Genomic DNA, 22,936 nt, shown 5'->3' on the forward strand with positions numbered 1-22,936 from the left:
AGGAGTAAGTGTCGGACAAGCTATACTTTCGCTGAATATTTTGGCAAAAAGGAGGGGGGGCGGGGGGAGGAGGAGCCAGAATCTGATGAAACAGGACTCAGTGGGAGTACTGGCTGAGGGAAGAGAAGCTGTAGAAAGGGACAGACAATGGCATTTACCTTGTCATCTGCTCCTTCTTCCTAGCCATGTGATTGGAGTGGCACATGTGTCTTCATGAAGTCCTATGGCAATGTTTCCTCAGGGTGCTGCCCTGTCATGTGAGTCTAAGAAAATTCCAAACTGCAGGGCATAGATGCTAGAATAGGGCCAGTCCAATGGCTAAACTGAAGAACAGCACCCCAACTCCCTCACTCAGCCTGCCCTGGGGCCCGACACCTCCCCGCACCTCTTCCCCCTTGGTTCCTATTAATCAGCAGGACACATTGAGCCTGGAGGAGCTAGGAGGAGGACCCCATAATTTAGGACTCACAAAGCCATGATTTTAGTCTCTTGGCTCCACAAATGTTAAGACTATTCTTGGGAAGCCTCAAGCAAGAGCCCAGTCCAACCAGAGTGGCTCAGTGATTGAGCATCAACCTATGAACCAGGAGGTCAAGGTTTAATTACCAGGTTCAATCCCCAGTGGGTGGCATGCAGGAGGCAGCTATCAATTCTCTCTCATCGTTGATGTTTCTATCTCTTTCTCCCTCTCTGAAATCAATAAAATTAAAAAAACAAAGAAACAAACAAACAAACAAAAAAAAAAAACAAGCACCCAAAGCTTGCTAAGGTAAGAATGCCCATACTTTTTTTTTATTTTTTTAAATAAATTTTTATTGTTCATATTATTACAAGTGTTCCTTTCCCCTCCCTTCCCACCCCACCCTCTGTCCTTTCCCCACCCTCCATTGTCCTCATCCATAGGTGCAGTTTATGTTCAGTCTCTTCCCACATTCCCCTCTCCCCCTTTCCCCAGGAATCATTAGTTCACTCCCCTTCCATACCTTTGATTCTATTATATTCAACAGTTAATATTGTTCATCAGATTTTTTTTTTTTAATTTCCTTGGTTTTTAGATTCACTTGTTGATAGTTACGTATTTGTTGTTCATAATTTTTATCTTTATTTACTTTCTCTTCTGAAAGAACCCCCTTCAGCAATTCATATAATTCTGGTTTGGTGGTGATGAACTCCTTTAGCTTTTTTTTATTAGTGAAGCTCTCTATCTGACCTTCGATTCTGAGTGATAGCTTTGCTGAGTAGAGTATTTTTGGCTGTAGGTTCTTGCTATTCATCACCTTGAATATTTCTTGCCATTCCCGTCTGGCCTGCATGGTTTCTGTTGAGAAATCAGCTGACAATCGTATAGGTGCTCCTTTATAGGTAACCACCTGCTTAGCTCTTGCTGCTTTTAATATTCTCTCTTTGTCCTTTGCTCTTGGAATCTTAATTATGATTTGTCTTGGTGTGGTCCTCTTTGGATTCCTCTTATTTGAAGTTGTGCTTCCTGGACTTGTAAGTCCAATTCTTTTCCCAGGTGGGGGAAGTTTTCTGTCACTATTTCTTTGAGTATGTTTTCGATATCTTGCTCTCTCTCATCTTCTGGGACCCCCATGATTCTGATGTTGGATCGTTTGAAGTTGTCCCAGAGGTTTCTTACATTATCTTCAATTTTCTGGATTCTCTTGCCTTCTAGCTTCTGTGGAGGAGTGTCTTCTGGCTCTTTATGTTCCAAATCTTTGACTTGATTCTTGCGATCTTCTATTCTGTTTTTAGGACTCTGTATAATATTTTTTATTTCAGACAATGTATTCTTTATTTCTTGTTGATCCCTTTTCATATCCTCATAGGTCTCATTTATTTTATCGGCCTTTTCTAGGAAACTCTTGAAAAACCTTATAAGTGTGGTTTTGAACTCTATATCCAGTCGCTTTTTGTCCTCCATTTCTTTCGTTTGTGATCTATTTGGTTTAGGCATTTTCGCAGGCAGCTTTTCTGATGGGGCGGGGTTTCAGGGTGGAGCCTACAGCCTTGGCTTCCGTCAGCCCCGCCCTATGCGACTCCTGAGACTCAGGGTCCTTCAGTACTTGTTGCAAGCACCTCTGAGAGAAAGGTGGCCTTGATTTTCGCTTGCTACCAAACAGTGTAGGCTCTCCCGCAATGGGCCCGAAACCGGGGTTCAGTTCAGTTGGAAGTGGAGTTGGAGGTGGCGTTCAGAGCAGTCTGGAGCCCCTGTCTCCTTCCCGCCAGGGCAGTCCTACGGCACAGCCGGCCGTCCCGTCTCTGCGCACAGTGTGCGTGCCTCTGGGACCTCCTTTCGCCGTTTCCTCGGGTTCCGCCTTACAGCCCAGCTCCCTCTGGATGAGCCTGGGTCCCCGAGGTCTGGCCTAGGGTTGGGGTTCAGAGCAGTTGGGGGCCCAGCACAGTCGGAGCTTTTATCTCCTTCCTGCTAGGGAACGCCAGCCAGGCACTCGGCCTCCCTCCTCTCCGGCTCCGTCCTCTCAGCGTGCGCTGCGTGTCTCTGTACCTTGGGCTTTTACAGCTCCTCCGCGCTTCCTTCTGGTTTTCTCCTTGCTTCTCGTTGTAGAATTTCCAGTCAGTCGACTTTCCTGTAGTTCTGGGTAATGTCCATTTTATATTTTAGTTGTATTTTATTGAAATTGTTGCGTGCGGCTGCGGCTAGGTGCCTACCCGAGCAGCCATCTTAGATTCTCCCCAATTATCAAGAATGCCCATACTTCAGTGCCAAAGGTCCTCCCTTCAAGATCCATTCCACCCCCTAATATTAATAAAAAACTACACATAAACACCAAAGGTAAATGTTAACTCACTTGATTCCCAATTATAAAATTAACTGCCCAAGCCTAGAGAAGCAGAGACCATTCCTGTTCTCAAATATATTAGAGGAAATTTTATCTTCTTTTTACTTGTATCCCTCTATCTTCCATGCAAAAGTTTCTGGTTTTTAAAAAATATTTTATTGATTTTTTTTTTTTTACAGAGAGGAAGGGAGAGGGAAAGAGTTAGAAACATCAATCAGCCACTTCCTCCACAACCCCTACTGGGAATGTGCCCACAACCAAGGTACATACCCTTGACTGGAATCGAACCTGGGACCTTTTAGTCCACAGGCTGACACTATCCACTGAGCCAAACCGGTCAGGGCCAAAGTTTCTGACTTTAAACTTCATTATCTTAATGCATTTTCAACCTGTTTATGTATCTCTTCTTTGTAAATAAAAGTGTTTGTCACTATTTTCTACTTAGTAAGTAATCAGAAACTTACTCTTTTCCCAAGCTCATATCATCCCAATTCTTTATTTTATTTTTGCCTGTATTACATTACAGTCCTTTGAGTATCTCTTTGCTTTACTTCACCATCAACTTATTCATCCCTCGGCAAATACTGATTGAATGGCCATTCTAAGTGTTGAAAAATAATGTGGCAATGAGTAAAATAAGATAACCCCCTCCTCTCATGGAGTTTCTTTTTTAAATTTATTCTTAATTATAGTTGACACACAGTATTATATTACTTTCTGCTGAACAACAAAGTGATTAGACATATACCTCATGAAATGATCATCCTGAAAGCTTATACTCTAATGGGAGGAGACAAGCAATGATCATAAAACCATTAGATTAGAAGGTAGTAAGTGCTACGAAGAGAAAGAAAACAGGAAAGAGAGCTAGAAAGTGTTGGAGGAGTGCAATTTTAAGTAGGGTTGTCAGGAAGACCTCACTAAATGAAGAAGAAAAAGTTAAGCAGACACTTAGACTCTGATGGAATAAGCTACATCGGGAGGAAGAGCTTTCCAGGCAGGAGCAAGAAATATAAAGACCTTGAGGGGTGGGCGCACCTTCGTGTTGAAGAAAAACAAAGGCCAATATTGCTGGCACAGAGTGAGCAAGGTGAGTAGCAGGAAGCAAGGTCAAGCAGTAAGTGGGGAAGGGTGGGACCGCTCATGAAAGGTCTCCCAGACCTTTAAAGGACTCTGGTTTTTACTCTAACATAGGAAAACAAGGAGGGTTTCAAGTGTGACTGACGCAATCTGCCTTCCACATTAACACTACTCACTCTGGTCGCTGTGCTGAGAATTGACTGTAAGTGGGCAATGGTCGAAGCAGGTAGACCAGCTACGGCAGTAATTCTGATTTTTGTCTCCAATTGGGGCAGGGAAAGTGAAAAGAAATGGGATTCTGGACATATTCTCAAGGTAAAGGCAACATGATTTGATAAATGGAAAAGATGAGAGAGGTGTCAAAGATAATGCCAAGGTGCTATGACACACAAGTTGTCATTAATTGCAATAGGAGACTGCAGCAGTAAGTTGGAAGAAAAAGAAGTTCAACTTCAACATGTCAAATTTGAGGTGCCATCCAAATCCAGATGTCAATCGGCAACTAAATATTCAGGACAGAATATCCAGGTTGAAGCTAAAAAGTTGGTCATCCACATTAAAATAGTCTTAATATAAAATACTGAATGAGCCCTGGCTGGTTTGGCTCAGTGGATAGAGCGTTGGCCTGCAGACTGACGGGTTCCAGGTTCGATTCTGGTCAGGGCACATCCCTGGGTTGAGGCCTCAATCCCCAGTGGAAGGCACGCAGGAGGCAGCAGATTGATGATTCTCTCTCATCACTGATGTTTCTATTTCTTGCTCCCTCTCCCTTTCTCTCTGAAATCAGTAAAAAAAAAATTTAAAAAAGACTGAATGAAATCACTGCAGGTATGTGTTTAGGAGTGGTCCAAGGACTGAACCCTAGAGTTACTAGGTTGTAGAGATCAGGAAAAACCAGAAAAGGAGACTAAGAATAGTCAGTGAACTAGGAGGCAACAAGAGCACATGTCATAAAGCCAAGTCAAGAAAATCTTTCAGAGGGAGTCAAATGCTGCTGACAGCTTGTGTAAGATGGGACAGAATGTGCCTTTAGGTTTGTCCAAGTCATTGGCGACCGTGATAAGAACAGTCTTGGTGGAATGTACTAAATAGGGAATTGGTGGGAATAGGTAAAGAGGAACTGGAGACAACTTTTAAGATGTTTTACTGTAAAATGGAGCCGAAAAATGGGAAGCTATTGGAAGTGGCAATGGGGTCTAGGGGTTTATGTATTTGTAAGATGAGAAAAATGATAGCATCTTTGTGTGCTGATAGGAAGATCCAGGAAAGAAAAGGAAATACTGACTAAAGAAAAGAAGGGAGAATTGTTGAGAGACATGACATCCTTAAAAGCTCGAGTATGAAGTGTTTTTGAAGGAGCAGGGTTTCCCACCCTGACACCAATGGCATTTTTGCCCAGATAATTCTCTTCTATGCATTGTAGGATATTTTGCAGCATCCCTGGCCATTGGCCAGTAGCAGTGCCTCCCATTTGAGAATCACTGGTATACAGGAGGAAAAGCAGAATACATGGGTACAAGCACTGAGATAGTTAAATGTAGTGGTGGGAGCCTGTGAACATTTTCTGATTGTTTCTGTTTTTTCTTTAAAATAGGAACCAAAGTAAGAGTCAGAATGAGGGGAGATGTAGGGAATATTGCTAGGTAGTCTAAAGGACTCACTTAAGTTTCATGGTGATGGATTTGAAGTAAAACAAATCAACCTTTTGGCCACCCCTTTCAGCTGCATGGGTCTAGGCGTAAAGTAGGTGAAGAGTTGATTATTACAGAGAGGCAAGGGAGGTGAGGTGTTTGCAGCAAAGTACTCATAATTAAAACTTAGATGGAGGAGGGAAATGAAGACACAGAGGGGATGAGTTCAGTGGAAATGAAGATCAATGGATTATAGGTCCTGGTGAAGGGATGAATTGTTGGATTCAGTGCACTAAGAAGGATAAACTGGTAAGATCGGAGGTAATGGTGGAAGAGTGGGTTATTTGGGAATAATTTATGAAGTGGTCATAGGTCTAGAATATGACCAAGGGAATGAATGCCTGAAGGCGGGGTGGAGGACAAAATCACCAAAGGAGCAAAAAACTGAGAGCATTATCGTGTTTCCCCAAAAATAAGACATTCCCTGAAAATAAGACCTAGCGCAACTTTGGGAGAAAAAATTAATATAAGACACTGTCTTATTTTCGGGGAAACAGGGTAGAAAGTTAATCCACATGGATACTGACATCAAAATTCATGACAGGAATGGTATTGACATGGTATAACCTGAATGACAAGTGTTTCAAAGCTGAAGAGTGTTATGGATAAAAGAGAATAGTCTAAAAATGGTGTAAGGAAAAATGAGAAAAATTCACTGCCTCTAGGCCGTGGTACAACGATGTGAGAGAAAACACCACCATTGCAGGTGGTAGCAGAAGCAGAGTCCTCAGGAGAAAGCAGGGCTCAGAGCAAGAATGTAAAGGGAATATTCAGAGGAGAGGCTAAGGGTATAGGGAATTTTGTGAGTAACTGGCTATTAGTTGAAAAGAGCACAAAAGAATTCCAGAAGTTAGGAGAGGAAGGTAGATAGGGACAAAAAAAGAGGGTGAAGAGTAATGGTTATTAGCCTAAAAGATGAGAGATGACTTGGTAGTTTGGAACTTCTTACGGTGATTGACATAAGACAAAGAGCATGATGACATTAATTCTCACAAGGTTTGTATACCTTGTGTCCCCCTTCACGCCTGCCAATATAAGTGCACGTATGAGTGACAGTTTATTCACTTTTTTATCTTCATCAGAGGATGCTTTCATTGATTTTAGAGAGGGAGAAATGAAAACATTGAGGTGAGAGAGAAACATTGATCGCTTGCCTCCTAAACCAGGGATCGAACCAACAACCTAGGTATGTGCCCTATCAGGGAATCGAGCCCACATATAACCTCTGTGTACAGGATGGCACTCAAAACAACTGAGCCACCTGGCCAGGGCAGAACAGTCTTATTCTTGAGTTTTAAATTAGTATGCAATTATACCTGGCTCCAGGCTATTTTGAAGGAAGTCCTGAGCACCTATTTCAAAGAATGTAAATGAGACAATGAATGTAAAGCAGCTAGCACAAGGCCTGAAACAAAAATATTAGTTATGATACTTCTATTAAGGGGATGTTAGAAGAGAGCCTAAGACATCCCCTCAGTCTATGCTTCAGAGTAGCAACCCCCAAGGCTACGCTGCTCTGACCTCTGCCTCCTTATCCACTCACACCACCACCACCACCAACTTACTAGTGCCATCTCTATATTGTTCCTGAAAAAATACAAGCCCATTACCAACATACAAAACCAAAAATATTTTATTGCCGAGTCATCTTGAGGTTCAAATGATGGGAAGAGGAGTCCATAGCCTGGCCAGGACTCCCATCAGGATGGAGATAATGGGCTCCACTTAGGGTACTATCTACTCTGATCCTGTCCACCTTGTCAGTCCCTCCAGGTGACTTCTACTTCATCTGTCCGAAACCTGTGAAAAAATAGGAAAACTTGGTGGGTGGACTATCCTTTAATATCTTCCATTCTTCTCTGCTCCCATTATTCTGAACCCACTGATGTGCTGATTTTTGCCTACCTCCCATATAATCCTATCTACACCCTCCAAGGGGGTACCTACCTCTGCGTGACCCCAGATTCACTGAGGGGAGTCCTGTGTCCTGCCTGAAACATCTCCCAGCCAGCCTGGGCTATCATGGCTCCATTGTCAATGCAGAATCTGGGAAGGAAAAAGAGATATGAAATTTAGGGTCTGAAGGTAGAAAACTACAGTAACTGGAGGGAAAAAAAATCAAGAAAGGACAAGGACCTTTACCTCTCATCTGTGGCAAAAAGCCGGGCTCCACGTTCCTGGCACATTGTCTCCATCATTTCCTGTAGCCTCATGTTACCTATGATGAGGTGGTGGGTAGGATTAACTTAGTTTAGCCATTTCTCCAGGCTACCTGTATGCCGCATGTGCATTTAACTAGGAAAGTGAAGTACGGGTCCCAGGGGGGAAAGGACTGGGAAGCATAGGATAAGAAATAAAACTAGTAATCTCCCCAAACCCTCAGATTTAAACTATCAGGAGGAAGAAACACATGCCCAAGAATAGGAAGAGCCCAACGGTACGCACACCCCACCCCTCCCACGGCGAGGGCCTCCTGGGAGCCACAGTGTGCCATGGCCCGCTCTGTGATCTCTACCAGCATTGCAAACACCGTTTCCTGTGCGGGGCAGACAAGGAGAAAACATCAGAGCGAATCCCAACTTAGCCCCAGCTTCCTGTCCTAGCTGTCTACTCCATTACCTGCAGGGAGAAACACAGATCCTCAGGAGTACACTCTCCTGTGGCCAACATCCGCTGGGCTACATCCTATTATTAAAGGGGGAAAAAGAACTCATGAAACTCAAAACCAACCAACCAAACAACACAATCAAAAAGTTGTCCGAGGACCTGAAAATACACTTCTCCCACGATAACATACGAACACCCAATAGGTATATGAAAAGATGTTCAACCTCACTGGTAATTAGGGAAATGCAAATCAAAACCACAATGAGAAACCACCTCACACCTGTTAGAGTGGCTATTATCAACAAGACAAGCAATAACAAGTGATGGAGGTTGTGGAAAAAAGGGAACCCTCATTCACCGCTGGTGGGAATGCAGACTGGTACAACAACTACAGAAAACTCAAAATCATGTATTCACAAAGACATGTGCACCCCTATGTTCACTGCAGCATTATTCATGGTGGCCAAGATGTGGAAACAACCAAAGAGTAAAGAGGACTGGATAAGATGTGATACATATACACAATGAAATACTACACTATCACGAGAGATATAAAACTGAAACTCATACACACAAACAGCAGTGTGGTGGTTGCCAGAGGGAAAGGTTGGGGGACAGGGGGAGGATAAAAGGGTCCTAATATATGGTGACTTTGGGTGCTGGGCTCACAGTGCAAAATACAGATTTTGTAACATAGAAAGCCACACCTGAAACCTATTATGATCATGTCGACCAATGTAACCCCAATAAATTTAATTAGAAAAAAAAAATGGTGGGGAAACAAACAGATAAAACAATGAACAGTGGTTTGGCAGATGCCATGAGAATAAAAATTCGTGCACTTGGAGGATCACCATGTTTCACCGAAATTCAACTGACCACACTTTGTCCTTCACTGGTACCAAACTACAGAATGGACAGCATTCATTCAAGATTCAATAATTATGAATATCCTCCCACCACTCTCCACCCCTCCCATACCCTGCTGCATTTTTCTTCATCACTTACCACTATGCAACCCTTTATATTTTATTATTTTCCCCTGTTCCCTTTTTGTTTTATCCATTTATTGTTAGAATGCAAGTTCTGACCACCAGGGGGCAGACGCTCTGATGGTAGGTTAGCTTGCTGCTGGGGTCTGACCAATGGGGACTGGGGTGAGAGGGCTGGACATACACTGGAGCCCTCCCTCGGTCCCTCGCTCCAACCCAGCCAGCCCCCATGGGCCCAATCTGACTGGGTGAGATGGCTCCTATTACAAGCCAAGCCGAGGGATCCCACCCATGCATGAATCAGTGCCTGGGGCCTCTAGTTCAATAAATATTTGTGGAATGAATTTATTCAGCATCAAAAATTAGCCAGTACTAAGCTATATGCAGAAAATACAATGGTGAGCAAAATAGATATGCTTCATTAAAAAGTATGCAAGTGCCCATGTCCTCATCTCTTCCACACTCACCTCAATGAAAGACAGGATCCCTGAGAATGAGACGTCCATTCCTTTTACCGTGTATGGCAGTTCAACTAGCTTCTTGCCTCTATGTGGGAGGACATGAGGCACTAAGCCTGTAGTCAGCCGGTTGCTCACCCTCCAAAGTTCCTCCCAGACCTCATTAGTGTGTACATAAGAACAGGCCAAAAGCCCCACCAGCCAGCCTCTTTCCACCGATGGCCCCTTACCGCTTTGCCATCTGTTCAATGTTGTAGCCTGGACTTGGGTCATTGGAAATCTAGCAGATAAAAAAAAGACGATAGTAAGGTATCCAGGAAGCATAAGAAGTGAGTTTACTACTTCCTCCCTCCAGTTCCATGGCTCCCCAAAAAGTCATTCACATCTTGTGTTCTCTGCAGCCCAACGGCTTACCTTCAGCACTCGAGCAAAACGGTCCAGACAATTACCCACAGCAATATCGATGGTTTCCCCAAAGATGCGGTAACGATGTTCTGAATATGCAATCACCTAAGGGTGATGAGGATGTCCATGAAAATCTCAAGTCTGTAAAGAGGAGCAGTTGGCTTTGGGGAAGAATATAGCAGAGGAGGGTCAACATGGCCACTAGAGCATCCAATAAGAAATAGAAAGTACTTTGCCAAACTCTAAGTGGATGTTTTTTGTAGCTCTTATCTGAGAAGCTCACATATACCTTGAATATTCCCAGAGTAGATTCCTAATCTATAAAGATGGTCAGAGCAGAAGCAAACTGTCACTTCAAATACATTTTTCTAGCTTGGAGATTCCTGACATATTCCTTAAAAGCAGTCTTGACAGGTGACAGACTAATGAACAGGCTTTCCTGCTTAAGACAGGGAACCAGAATCCTTTTAGAGTATCCTATCAGGGCAGTACTATTTATAAACATGAGAAGTAGTAGTAAAAATAAAGAACCACCTCAACAATCCCATATTGGGTCAGATTGATGGCTGATCCAACTCAACCCTGGCAATCAACTTATGTCCAGTCTTCATAAGTGACCAACTTCTATTACAGAAAACATAGAACCCACTGGCACATATGCTTCATATTTCTGGCAGTGAGTGGTTCCTAGGGACCAGAGAAGTCTCTTTTCCCCTGGTGCTGCTCAGGATTTCCTTGCTTTCTGATGTAGATTTTACTCTGCTGCCAAAAGGCTGGTGAGAGCCGTGGCTGGGTGGCTCAGTTGGTTGGAGCGTCATCCCGTGAGGCAAAAGGCTTGGGGGTTCAATTCCCGGTCAAGGCACATACCTATGGGTTCGGTCCCCAGTGGAGACAACCGATTGCTTTTTGTTTCTCTCTCTCTCCTCCCACTTCCTTCCCTCTCTAAAAATCAATAAAAACATATCCTCAGCTGAAGATGAAAAAGAAAAAAAAAAAAAAAGGTTGTTGACAAAAGGGGAAGGGAATTTTCCTGCCTTTGTTCTTCTTCCTTTTTTTTTTTTTTTTTTTTTTGTTACTCCTCACCCGAGTATAGTTTTCCATTGATTTTTTTATTTTTTTATTTAGAGAGAGTGAAAGGGAGGGGGAGAGACAGAGAGAGACACAGTGATTAGCTGCCTTCTACACCTGCCCTGACCAGGGTCAGCAATTGAGCCTTCAACAGAGGTATGTGCCTTTGACAGGAAATGAACCCTAAGCCTCTTAACTTCTATTGCTTACACCCCAAGTCCCTAATCTTGCATGTCATCCTTCAGGCCTCACACAGATACGTGCCCTCTACCTGTTAAAGTTCCCACTTTATTTTCATGGGAATGTGTGCTTCATCTTTAATAACTATTTCACACAATGAAGTTTTAGAACATAACCCTTTCATAGGCTGGGGACGATGACTATTTCTGACAATAATTCCATTAGGTGTTCTTTGGGGAAAAAGGTTGGAGTTCTCCAATCCCGACCTAAAAAGGTCTTATAAGGCATCCCAAACAACTATGACTTCCCCTATAAACTTAAAATATCTTCAACCATTTATAAAGTGTTTTAAAAATTATGTTTACACCCTTAAAATAACAACTTCTATATATTCCTACCAGTAATGTAAACAAAACATATAATTGTCATAAAGAAACAAATTGTGTAGTGCCTTTCAGTTTTAATTGCTAAGATCTGTACAAAAATTAGCTTCAGAATAATGACAATGAAAATCCTTTATTTTGAGGGCTTCAATCCTTATCATTCTTTCATTTTCTAAGGACATTCCTAAGAAATTCTTTATCTTTGTATATGAAAGTCATTTGATTCTGATTATCCTGCCCAAATCTGCACTGTTACAAACTGTATTATGGATTTTCTAGTGTGCCACAGTTTAGGTTCAAACGAGCCCAGCTTTGTTCTTGCAGTTCCTGCCACTCAGGTAAAGCATGAAAGGTGTTGGTGTAGTTCCTTAGAAATTAAGAAGAAATGGCGCAGTCTGCTAAATACCTGTGTATTTCCTCCACTGACATACAGCACAGTGGGGCTGGTGGCTCCAGTGATGAGGCGGCCCATTTCAATGTGCCCTATACAGTGGTTCACTCCTAGCAGCGGCTTATTCCACAGCTGGGCCACGGTACGGGCCACAACAGCCACAGAAACCAGTGGGGCACCCATGCCAGGGCCTAGGGAGATGGAAATGGGAGTTAGAATCCTTTAGAGATTGAGGGAGCAGGAAATATAAGCGATAGGGCTGAGGTAGTGATGGTAGCAGAGGCAAACTGCAGGCTATTCTGATTTAGCTAAGTTCCGGGTATATTCTTCCATTGCCCACCACTCAGCCCGCCATACCTTTGGTGTAGGCAATGCAGTCAATATCCTGGGAGGTTAAGCCAGCCTCTGTCAGTGCCTCCTGCAGCAAGTCCAGGACAACAGCGCGGTGATGCCTGGCAGTATCACCTGGAAGAAATCCTAGGAGATGAACAGAAGTCAGAGATCATAGAGGCTTTTGGGTAGAAAAGGCAGATAGCAACCCAAGACAGGCGTTTTAGTATTAGGAAGAGTCCCTTGCACTCTCCTCAAGCATCCCGTCTTCCAGGTGCTCAGATATACTACTGCCAGTCTGCTCAGCAAGGATGACCACCCCCTCCAAAATGCCCTTCTTCATATCCAACTTCTTCTCAGCCTTTAGGACTCAATCCAAGTGACACCTACCTCATATCCTTTGGTGATCTTCTCTCTGACCCTACAAACCTTGTGCATGACCACAATATTGTTTTTAACCATGCACAGTATTTTCATCATGAGCCTGTTTACTGTACTGTAACATCTTTGCCTCAAGCATTTCCTCCACAAACATTTTAGCAACACAAATACTTGACCTTAAGGCAATTGCACAGTAAAAGATAAAATAATGGAAAATAATAGAAGGGCACTGAAACATGAAAAATTAAAAATACTTTATTGTGCCAAAACCAGTTTGGCTCAGTGGATAGAGCGTCAGCCTGCGGACTGAAAGGTCCCGGGTTCGATTCCGGTCAAGGGCATGTACCTTGGTTGCAGGCACATCCTTGGTGGGTGGGGGGAGGTGGGGGGGGGGTGCAGGAGGCAGCTGGTCGATGTTTCTCTCTCATCGACGTTTCTAACTCTCTATCCTTCTCAATTCCTCTTTGTGTAAAATCAATAAAATATATTAAAAAATACTTTATTGAGAAAAATAAAAATATATTGTCTTCCAATTGTTCATAGTATTATGCTATTTTTTTTTGCTTGTTGATTTCATCTCCTTGTTTGGCATCACATTTTTCCTTTTTCACTATAATTCTTCCTTCATTAAGAGATATCAGTTTCAGCTAAAAATATCAGTATTTTTAAATATATACATATTTTTATTGCTTTCAGAGAAGGGAGAGAAACAGAGAGATAGAAACATCAATGATGAGAGAGAATCACTGAACAGCTGCCTCCTGCACACCCCCTACCAGGGATGTGTCTGCAGCCAAGGTACATGCTCTTGTCAGGAATTGAACCTGGGATCTCAGTCCACAGGCTGACACTCTATCCACTGAGCCAAACCGGTTTCGGCTATATATGTATTTCTAATGAGTAACCTATGATAACATCACCGGTTCAAGGAGCCTTTTAGGGTACACACAAGTCAGTTGCCCTCTCCTACAAACACACAGGTGATTTGGGAGAGGGTAGGCATGATATAAAATCATAACTTACAAATAGTGTTTATTAAAAGTTGTAATGTGACAGGTACTTTTAATTCTCAAGAGCCCATGATGCAGGTATTATTCCCATTTTAAGAGTCAAGACCTCCCCAAACACATATTGATCATGAATATTGTAAAGCCAGCCAGTTCTGATTACCTAAACTGGGAGTCTTGACACTCACTCGAACTTTTTATTACATCTACATATTATACTATTTATCATACTGTCATGTTCCGTTGACATGTCGATCTCCATAGCAGGCTCATCACATCTGCTTTTGTATGCAACTATTTTATTTTTTTTAATCCAACACTTAGCACATACAAGGCACTAATTAAAAGCTGAACGAACAATGAAGAAGATGCAGGTACAGGTGCCTGTGACTCCTCTCCGTCAGCTTTGTGACGTTCATAGACGTCACGTAACCTCAGAGCCTCGAATCCAAAGCCCTAGGAGGGGACAGTGCGCTCCACGCCCCGCTTCGCTCGTGTTTGGGAAGATGGAAAGGATGCCGGGCGGGACAGCGCGCGGCCAACTTTCTAAGCCCCCCACTCACCGGTGCCCGCGGGCGTGACGTACGTGCGCCGCGGGTTTGCCAGCACCGCGCCATCGCGCACCACCCCCACGCCGATCTTGTTGGCGCTGCCTTCAAAGCCCAGCACGGTGGGCATGGCCGGAGCGGGGAGAACACGCCCGAAGGGTTCCGGCTCACGCGGCGGCCGCGGAAGCCCCACCGCCCCGAGAGCACAGGAAGGAGCCCGCAGCAGCTGAGGGGCGGGACGCACTGACGGGCACTAAAGGACTCCGCGTGTCGCGCCGTCCCGCCCCTGTCGTCACGGCGATGCGTCAAAGCCCCTTCAGGAACCTGTCCTCCTCACTGCCGGGGACGCTGAGTCGGCATCCGCTCCTTGCACGCCGGCCCGCTCCGGTGCCTCTCTCCGGCGGGCCAGCCCGGCCTTCGCCACGAACTGTTTTTCTCTCTCGCACCGCGCTGGGGCCTTCGGTCGGGGTGGCAGGAGGAGCCGTGCGGCGGGCACCGGGATAAACAGTCCGAGAACAGAGAGCAGGGGCCTTTCGTCGCCGGGAGACTTTGGAGGAGGGCGAGCCTAGGCTCTCCGTCACGTGGTGCCAGACGGACGAATCGCCGGCGTTCCTGCGCTACGCGGGGATACCCCGGGTCACGTGACCACGCCTGGTACCCACGTGGGGCCACAGCGTGCTCCATTCTTTGTGCTCGGGCGAGAAAGATCCCAGCGGCAACTTTAGCAGGTCGGATCCCGGGTTGCTGTTCTTTTGCCCATCACAGGGGCTTTTCTGGGCGTCTGATCGGCTAGCGTAAGCCGGGGCCCTTGGCGAAGGCCCTCGATTGGCCTGAGGGAAGGTCTTGGAGGTGGGCACATAGATCGCTGTGGAGTGATCTAGTGTTGTGGGTGAGGGGCTAATGAGCCTATGGCGCGGGGAGGCGGGGAAGGGATTCAGATATAACGCGCCGCTCTGGGAGGAGCTTTTTCCCCAGGGTTAGCTGCCTGATTCACCATTCGTTTGCCTCTGTAGGCAAGGCGGTGGAGATACTGCTCCGCTTGGCCAAGTGGTGCAGGAGGGCGTGCGTTCCAGTGATGCCGCCGAAGCGTGGGAAAAAGGGAGCGGTGGCTGAAGACGGGGAAGAGCCCAAGATTGGTAAGAGTGAAATGAACCCCTCTCCTAGAGGCTGGGATAGTGGTGCTGCTCATTTATTTTATAAACGGGAAGTACGGCCCGACGCACCACATTTTTGCAGTTTCAAGAACTCGCGGCAACTGCAGGCTCTCGGGGAGCCTGTAGTTGACCCCGGATGAAAGTTGGTTACCGCCAACTTTTATCACTGTGTACTACTTATTTTGTAGAACCGGAGGCCAAGAAGCGTAAGACCGGAGCAGGAGCAAAGAAAAATGAAAAAGAGGCAGCAGGAGAGGGGTCAGTAGTATATGAGGACCCCCCAGATAAGAAAACCTCGCCCAGTGGCAAATCAGCCACCCTCAAGATCTGCTCCTGGAATGTGGATGGGCTTCGAGCCTGGATTAAGAAGAAAGGATTAGACGTGAGTGGAAATCAAGGAGGGGAAAGAGATAGGCTTTAGTATTGAATGATCTTGGGGTTTAATTACCTTTTCCCATTTTAGTATCCATCTCGAAGGTTGTTTTTTTTTTTTATCTAGTTTTTTTTTTTTTTTGTGGGAGATGTATAAGGAAGGGCTTCACCAAGTCATACCAACCATTTCTTGCCTATCCATTTCATTGACATTTTCTTAAATGTTTAATATCTTCATCTCTTTCCCAGCATATTGAAAAAATCTTACTGGCCTTGCTCCATTTTTATCTCCAGTGTATTTTGTTTTTAAATAAATAGTGCTTACACAATGCAACTCACAGATGCTATATTATATAATTGTACTGTTGAAACATATAATCAGTCTTATTGGCCAATATCACCCCAATAAACTTAATAAAATTTAAAAATGAAATGCTTTAAAAGTCTTAGCTATCTATTTAGAAAAAACACAATCTCCACAGGGTTGTTAAATTAGTTACCAGTTATCTAATTGCTTATTGTGTTAGACTGTTTAACTCCTTATGCACAGGGACCCTGCCTCCTGTTTATCACTAGTACTTAGACAGATTCAATAAATAGCCGCTGTATTGATGCTGTCTTTTACACCTTTCATTTTACTCAGTGGGTAAAGGAAGAAGCCCCAGATATCCTGTGCTTGCAAGAGACCAAATGTTCAGAGAATAAACTACCAGCTGAACTTCAAGAGCTGCCTGGACTATCCCATCAGTACTGGTCTGCTCCTTCAGACAAGGAAGGGTACAGTGGTGTGGGCCTACTCTCTCGCCAGTGCCCGCTCAAGGTCTCCTATGGCATTGGTGAGAGCCTACCAATTCCTAATGCCTGCGCACTTCCAACCTAATTGCTAATACCCCACTCCAGCCCCAATTCTTGATTCCTTTATTCTCTTTTGCTTTGCCTATACTTTCATTTAAAAATGTTTCCCCCTTATGCTTTTTTTGTACTGATAGTTTTATTTCTCCAGGTGAGGAGGAACATGATCAGGAAGGCCGAGTGATTGTGGCTGAATATGAGGCATTTGTGCTGGTAACAGCCTATGTGCCTAACGCAGGCCGAGGTCTGGTGCGCCTGGAGTACCGACAGCGCTGGGATGAAGCCTTTCGCAAGTTCCTGAAGGACTTGGCCTCCCGCAAGCCCCTTGTGCTGTGTGGGGACCTCAATGTGGCTCATGAAGAGATTGATCTTCGCAACCCCAAGGGGAACAAGAAGAATGCTGGCTTCACCCCACAGGAGCGGCAAGGCTTTGGGGAATTGCTACAGGCTGTGCCGCTGGCTGACAGTTTCCGGCACCTCTACCCCGACACCGCCTATGCCTACACCTTTTGGACCTACATGATGAATGCTCGATCTAAAAACGTTGGTTGGCGCCTTGATTACTTTCTGGTGTCTCATTCTCTGTTACCTGCATTGTGTGACAGCAAGATCCGTTCCAAGGCTTTGGGCAGTGACCACTGTCCCATCACCCTATACCTAGCACTGTGACACCTCCCCCAAAACATTTTAAGCCTGGGAAATAAGCCCCTAAATTAGCTTTAAAACTTCTTTGCTTTCAAGAGAATTCTGTACTGTATTTCCCTTCAGCCAGGCTCCTAGTAACAGATGGGCTTCTTTTAAGCCCAAGGTTTTGTGTTTTTGGTGTGGAGGGTTTCTTGTTTTACTTTATTTTACATTAAAGAAGCTACTGATGACTTCCTCTGAACTGTCCATGTGAAAATAAAGAGCCATAGTTTCAGCCTTGCTGTCTTTGTGTTCTACCCCTCTGTGGAGCTACAAACTCCCCCTCCCTCATTTTTGTCTTACATACAGATTAACAATTAGAAAAGGGCAGTGTCATGACGTTATTTATTTACAAGCATAGGATGAGTCCTTAACCTCCCCCAACACAGCGACCCTACATAGCCCAGTGAAATACTGCTGGGGGGTAAGGTTGGAAGGAGGAATTAAGGGGAACACAGGACTAGGGGAACATACCCCATATTAAATAGTTATATACACATCAGTTCCTGTGGTTCTGTACAAAGCAGCGGTTAGCCCCACCCCCACAGGACATGGAATGGGGAGAGGAGACTGAGGGGACTGAGGCCAGAGCCAGTCCCTGGTGAAGTGCAATAGCAGCAAGGTCCTAATGGTGCACAAGAGGGAGGGAAACCCCCAGGGCAACCCACCCCAGCCCTGCCCTGGAATGTGTAAGGGACAGGAATGGCTCAGGGAGCATACAGGAAGGACAAGGCTAGAACCATCTTTTTAAGATCCAGGTTTAGGAGCAACATTTCCCCTACTTCACCCTAAGTACAGCAACCCTGGGAGGAAAGCAGATGGCCTGCAGCAGTGTTATCTACCCCTCCAGACGTAGGTGAGGGCCTGGTTCCTTCCTACTCCCCAGGGAAAAGGAAGGCAGCTGCTCGGCTCCTCGCAGAGAAGCCCAGGGAGCCTTCTGTCGTGGCTTCCTTTTGTAGTGTCACTGTCCCCACCAGGGAGGGGCCAGGCACAGTCTGTGGGTCATCCCGGGGCTCAGGAGAAGTTCTGGACAGGGTGGCTGACCTTCATACAGGCCCAATAGAGGGCCCGCCCTAAACACAGAACAGCCAACAGGATGGCAAATGCCCAGGCTGCATAGATGCCTCCGTATCGCCGTGCTTGCTTCCATGTCCCAAACTGACAAAGAAAAAGAAAGAATGGCGGTTACTGTGATCTCTCACCACCTTCTAGCAGCCCTAATAACGGTAACACAAGCTTCAATCCCTGCTCCCTATCCATGTGCAGCCAGACACCTTCAGGGACCTGCTTAAGGGCCCAGTTGTTCAGTTTCCTTCCCCTAGGCAGGAATAAACTCAAACAATCCCAATCATCTGTCAGTTTTTCTTTTTTCTTTTTCTTTTTTTTTTTTTACAGGGAGGAAGGGAGAGAGATAGCCAGAAACGTCGATGAGAGAGAAACATCGATCAGCTGCTTCTTGCACACCCCCTACTGGGGATGTGCCCGCAACCAACATACATGCCCTTGACCAGAATCGAACCTGGGACCTTTCAGTCCACAGACCAATGCTGAGCCAAACCGGTTTCGGCCAGTTTTTCTTAATGTCTTACAATTGCACCAGGTTTCCTAAATAGCAACTCCTAACTTAAGCTATTTCTCCACTGTCCTATCTTCTGCATAAAGAAGATGGCTGGCCTGGCCAGTGTGGCTCAATGGTTGAGCACTGACCTATAAACCAGGAGGTCACGATTTGATTCCTGGTCAGGGCACATGCCCGGGAGGATTGTGGGCTGGATCCCTAGTGTGGGACGTGCAGGAGATAGCCAATCCATCACTTTGATTATTCATGTTTCTATCTCCCCCTCTCCTTTCCTCTCTGAAATCAATAAAAATATATTTTTTAAAAAGATAGCTTTTCTTTTCTCCTGTAGTAACGAAGACCACTATTCAGTCACCTCAACTTCAGCTCCTCTATACATTAAAACACAAAACAAACACAACGCCCTTGATTTCTTCCCCCTGTCCCCTCCTTTTTAGGTTAGCCATTCCCAAATCTTAGCCTACAGAGATGAGGCTGAAGAATAAAAGGGGTCGGGTTTCAGTTACTCACAGCAAGGCCAGTGGCAGTGACTGCCAAGAGTAAACCAAGCAAGAAGCAGCAGACACATCTCTTTCGTGGATATCTGCGCCCAATGGATGACCTGTGGGGAGGCAAGCAGAAATGGATGTGTGAAATGGTCCTGTAATTTTCACTCTACCCCTTACCCGATTACCAGCTCAATGATGCCATTCATAATCACTTACACTTTCCTGCAGTGAGGACAACGGGCCAAGGTTCGGTCTGTGAACTCTGTCCACTATGGAGAAAAAAGGGAGAAACCAATAGCATAAGCAGGGCCATTTATATTGAGAGTCCTACCGTGTTTCCCCGAAAATAAGACATCCTCCGAAAATAAGACCTAGTGCATGGAAAGATAAGACATCCCCTGAAAATAAGACCTAGCGCAACTTTAAGAGAAAAAATTAATATAAGACACTGTCTTATTTTCAGGGAAACCGGGTAGGTCAGGGGAGGGTGGGAAATGGGTTTTTGTGGAACAGGCCTGTTCGGGATTCATTATCTTAAGTCAGAAACACATTCACAATTCCTCCTTGGGTTTTCCCCCAGGACTTCCCAGTACCCCTCCTCACCAGAAAAGTGTTCTTGCAATGTCCACAGATGACCCTGACACCCACGGGTTGAGGTTCTGGACTTAGAGGTCCTGGGTGCACAGGCCCCAGATTAATGATTCTTTTGCTGTACAAGAAAAAGAAGTGTTTGAAAAGTTTTTAATCCTCCTTCATACCCCCCACTCCCTGCCTATGTTCCTCTACTTCTCTGTACATTTAACATACTCTGCTCTTTAATGCTACCCCAGAGAGCCCTTGCTTTAACTACAGGTCTTTAATTTCCCTTTCTCTAAGGATAACTGACCCAGTCCCCAAAACTCTCCATCTTCCCAAAGTACACCATTTCATCCCAATCTTTTTATTCAGAGATGAGGAAGATGGCTACAACATTCTAGAGCACATGTGTCAAACACAAGGCCCGAGGGCCAAATCCAGCCCGCCAGGCCTTGCAATGTGGCCCGCACCGCGCTGTCATCACTGCACTCCGCTGTCAGTTTATGACATTGTCAGTTTATGACTGTTCAGTAAACCATTCGGCCCGCGATTTAGGCTGGATTTTAGATTTTGGCCCCTTCTCTGATTGAGTTCGACACCCCTATTCTAGAGGCACAACAGTCCTTAGCCTTTTCTCCTAAATAAAAACACCTGGCTCCCTCGCCTTGACATTCTCTACAACCATTCATCCTTTTTGGGCTTTCCAGGTTTCCCCACTGATGCCCTTCCCCAGCTGATGCCGCTTACCAGTAGGGTCGAGGACAGGCAATTCGCTGCGAAGTCACTTTGCAGATAAGGAGACAGTTGCAGGGGCATCGGACATATTTTTTCCCTGGGGGTGCATTCTTGATTGGCTAGAGAATAATGGGAATATCAGTAAGCAAACCTCTAATCCCAATCCCTTTCATTTCCTCCAAAGACACCTTGTGAGGAGAGATCAGATGGACAGAGAAATGAAAGAAAGGCATACAGCACGAGGTTGGCAAATGAAAACGAGGCTTAAGTATCTGGGATAGGTATGAAGGTGAAGGATGGTAAGCATTAGCTTTGGTGAGTGGCTGCTGGGGAAAGGGCTGTAGGAGACTCCTCGAACTGAAAGCTGGGTTTTATGAAGAGCTCTGGCTGAAGGTCAGGGTCTAGAATCAGGGAATCAGAAAAAGGATTCAGGAAACAGGAGATATATATGTTTATACATACATATATATGTATGTATATATTGCATATATATGTATATATTGCATATATATGTATATGTGTGTGTATGTATATATGTGTGTATATATAACTCACGGTGGCTTCGTTGCAGACGCCACATTTGACTACATGCTGATGCATCTTGCCTTCCACGTTGATGAGAGACTGGCAGACACGGCAGGTGATCATGGGGGCATTCCCACTGTCCGGGCTGGTCAGGGGTGAGTAGGGGGGTGGGTCATCCCCAGGCAACACGGCTGGGTGTCCCTCGGGGAACGGGGGAAATGCTGGGGAGGAAGGGAAAGAGAAGGGCTGGCATCACTTGCAAGACACCACCATTGCTGCTCCACGGGGTCAGGGATCGCTTTCCGGTCCTCAGCCCTTCTGGCCAAAGCCCGGCGGGCTCCTTATATAACAGAGACCGTCCCGCCATCAGCTTCCTCAGAAACCCCTTCCGTTTTCAAGATCGGCTGGCGATTGGGAAGGAAGGAAGCCTCGCCCAGTCACAAGTGCAGCAGCAGCTCCGCACCTGGCGCGGGGCCCCGCCCTCCACCTGCGGCCCCGCCCCTCCGCCTCTCGGAGAGCCCCCGGGAGCACGGCGGACCCACCCGGCTTACCCTGGGGCGGGACATGTTTACCGGCTCCGTAGGGTGGTGCTGAGGGGGTCAGGCCTCCCCCGGGCCCAGCCCCACTCCCGCCTGGCCCCGCTAATCCGTTGCCACCGGCGCCACCGTCGATGGGCTCGGAGAGCAGCGGGGATCGCTCTCCATCGGCCGCCATGGCCGTCACCGCCGCCTTCAGCCTCGACCAAGGAGGGTCCGGCTCCTGTCGCCGCCGCCGCCGCCGCCGCCGCTACCGGGTCCCCAGGGCGCCTGCGCGCCCCGCGCCCGGTCCGCACCGCAGCCGGCGGCCGCCCCGCCCTGGTCTGTCCCGCAGCACGTGACGGGCTGTCCCCGCCCCCGCCGGGTTATCATTCGCGAAGAGGCACCAATTCCCGGCCCTGGGGAGGCGGCTCTCCTCTACCATTGGGGGGCGTCGCGGAAACGTCATCTGTCACATGACCTTGCGAAAGGCGGCCTGGCCTGCCGAGGCTGCACGTGACGAGAGGGTGAGCGAGCCATTGGCGGCCGGGCCATCGCGCTACCTCCGGGCCAGCAGGTGGGCGGGGCAGCGCCGGCTCCCGGGTCACGTGGCGGGGAGCCGCGAGTCCTCTGTTACGCGCCCCGAGCGGGGTGCAATCCTTGCTCCTCATTGGTGCAAAGGCGCCATGAAAAAGTTTTCTCCCTCTTTGCGGCGATGATTGGCATCCCATTGGCTGGAGGCTTGCATTCCCTCGTCCCGTGATCCTCGCGGGCGCAGGTGGAGTGGCCCGAATTTAGCTCCTTCAGAACCCGGAGGCGCGGCTCGAAGGAACGGGCAGTGGAAGCGTGCGGAGCTTGGGATGTCCGCGCAGCTAGAGGAGGTGCTATCAGACACTGAGCTCAAAGAAAACGTGCTAAAAAAGTCAGTGAAAGATGTACCATGAGGAAATGATTTAAAACGTTAAAAATTATAACCCCAGCCTTGCTTGGAGTCACTTCTGGAACAGGACACAAGACTGGCTTCTCCTGGGAGCTGGTCTGTAGATGTCACCTTTCCCCCTATCCCTAATTGGATTGTGAGATTATCTTTTTATGAGTCTGCATTAAAAGTATTTTTAAAATATTTTTATTGAT

General features: G+C 46.3%; 3 protein-coding genes across 7 annotated transcripts in view; 1 reads left to right on the plus strand and 2 right to left on the minus strand.

Annotated features, from left to right (window-relative positions):
• The window catches only part of APEX1 (apurinic/apyrimidinic endodeoxyribonuclease 1), a 35,300-nt gene extending 17,681 nt beyond the window's left edge, over positions 1 to 17,619 (plus strand). Inside the window, exons 1-5 of one of the 4 annotated variants that reach the window (XM_084862109.1) lie at positions 14,956 to 15,050; positions 15,336 to 15,458; positions 15,665 to 15,858; positions 16,492 to 16,684; positions 16,852 to 17,619. In XM_084862109.1, the coding sequence (XP_084718235.1) occupies positions 15,398 to 15,458; positions 15,665 to 15,858; positions 16,492 to 16,684; positions 16,852 to 17,369 (966 nt within the window). In that variant the 5' untranslated portion in view covers positions 14,956 to 15,050; positions 15,336 to 15,397 and the 3' untranslated portion in view covers positions 17,370 to 17,619. Of the gene's footprint in view, positions 1 to 14,955; positions 15,172 to 15,335; positions 15,459 to 15,664; positions 15,859 to 16,491; positions 16,685 to 16,851 lie in introns of those variants that run through there. The other 3 variants (XM_084862110.1, XM_084862111.1, XM_084862112.1) reach the window with 3 other exon arrangements.
• On the minus strand, positions 7,188 to 14,839 carry OSGEP (O-sialoglycoprotein endopeptidase). Its single transcript, XM_084862084.1, has 11 exons — positions 14,338 to 14,839; positions 12,414 to 12,533; positions 12,072 to 12,247; positions 10,044 to 10,139; positions 9,860 to 9,909; positions 9,639 to 9,717; positions 8,192 to 8,257; positions 8,018 to 8,108; positions 7,715 to 7,790; positions 7,520 to 7,618; positions 7,188 to 7,372 (listed from the first exon to the last, which is right to left on the minus strand). The coding sequence occupies exons 1-11, from the start codon at positions 14,450 to 14,452 to the stop codon at positions 7,333 to 7,335; spliced, it is 1,008 nt and encodes a 335-aa protein (XP_084718210.1). The 5' UTR covers positions 14,453 to 14,839; the 3' UTR covers positions 7,188 to 7,332.
• Positions 17,620 to 17,710: 91 nt separating the features above from the next.
• Positions 17,711 to 22,152, minus strand: PIP4P1 (phosphatidylinositol-4,5-bisphosphate 4-phosphatase 1). 2 transcript variants are annotated; one of them, XM_084862361.1, is made up of 7 exons: positions 21,860 to 22,152; positions 21,318 to 21,508; positions 20,775 to 20,881; positions 20,055 to 20,160; positions 19,668 to 19,720; positions 19,474 to 19,564; positions 17,711 to 18,542 (listed from the first exon to the last, which is right to left on the minus strand). In XM_084862361.1, exons 1-7 carry the CDS (start codon positions 21,999 to 22,001, stop codon positions 18,399 to 18,401), a joined length of 834 nt encoding a protein of 277 aa, XP_084718487.1. In that variant the 5' UTR covers positions 22,002 to 22,152; the 3' UTR covers positions 17,711 to 18,398. The 2 variants fall into 2 exon arrangements, with proteins under 2 accessions (XP_084718487.1, XP_084718486.1); XM_084862360.1 differs by having other exon boundaries at positions 21,839 to 22,152.
• Positions 22,153 to 22,936: the final 784 nt, after the last annotated feature.

Source organism: Pipistrellus hanaki (assembly GCF_964339955.1).
Source record: "Pipistrellus hanaki genome assembly, chromosome: 1".
Lineage (NCBI taxonomy): Eukaryota > Metazoa > Chordata > Mammalia > Chiroptera > Vespertilionidae > Pipistrellus > Pipistrellus hanaki.

What these genes read in the sequence shown, in the direction of transcription:
- OSGEP (XM_084862084.1), bottom strand. Translation starts at nt 14,452, where the DNA reads ATGCCCACCGTGCTGGGCTTTGAAGGCAGCGCCAACAAGATCGGCGTG. An exon ending in ATTGAACAGATGGCAAAGCG is followed by an intron (nt 9,718 to 9,859) that starts GTAAGGGGCCAT and finishes CCTCCCACATAG; the next exon opens with AGGCAAGAAGCTAGTTGAAC. An exon ending in CGCCGTGGGAGGGGTGGGGT is followed by an intron (nt 7,791 to 8,017) that starts GTGCGTACCGTT and finishes ACCTCATCATAG; the next exon opens with GTAACATGAGGCTACAGGAA.
- PIP4P1 (XM_084862360.1), bottom strand. Translation starts at nt 22,001, where the DNA reads ATGGCGGCCGATGGAGAGCGATCCCCGCTGCTCTCCGAGCCCATCGAC. An exon ending in TAAACATGTCCCGCCCCAGG is followed by an intron (nt 21,509 to 21,838) that starts GTAAGCCGGGTG and finishes CTTCCTCCCCAG; the next exon opens with CATTTCCCCCGTTCCCCGAG. An exon ending in ATTGCAAGAACACTTTTCTG is followed by an intron (nt 19,721 to 20,054) that starts GTGAGGAGGGGT and finishes TTTTCTCCATAG; the next exon opens with TGGACAGAGTTCACAGACCG.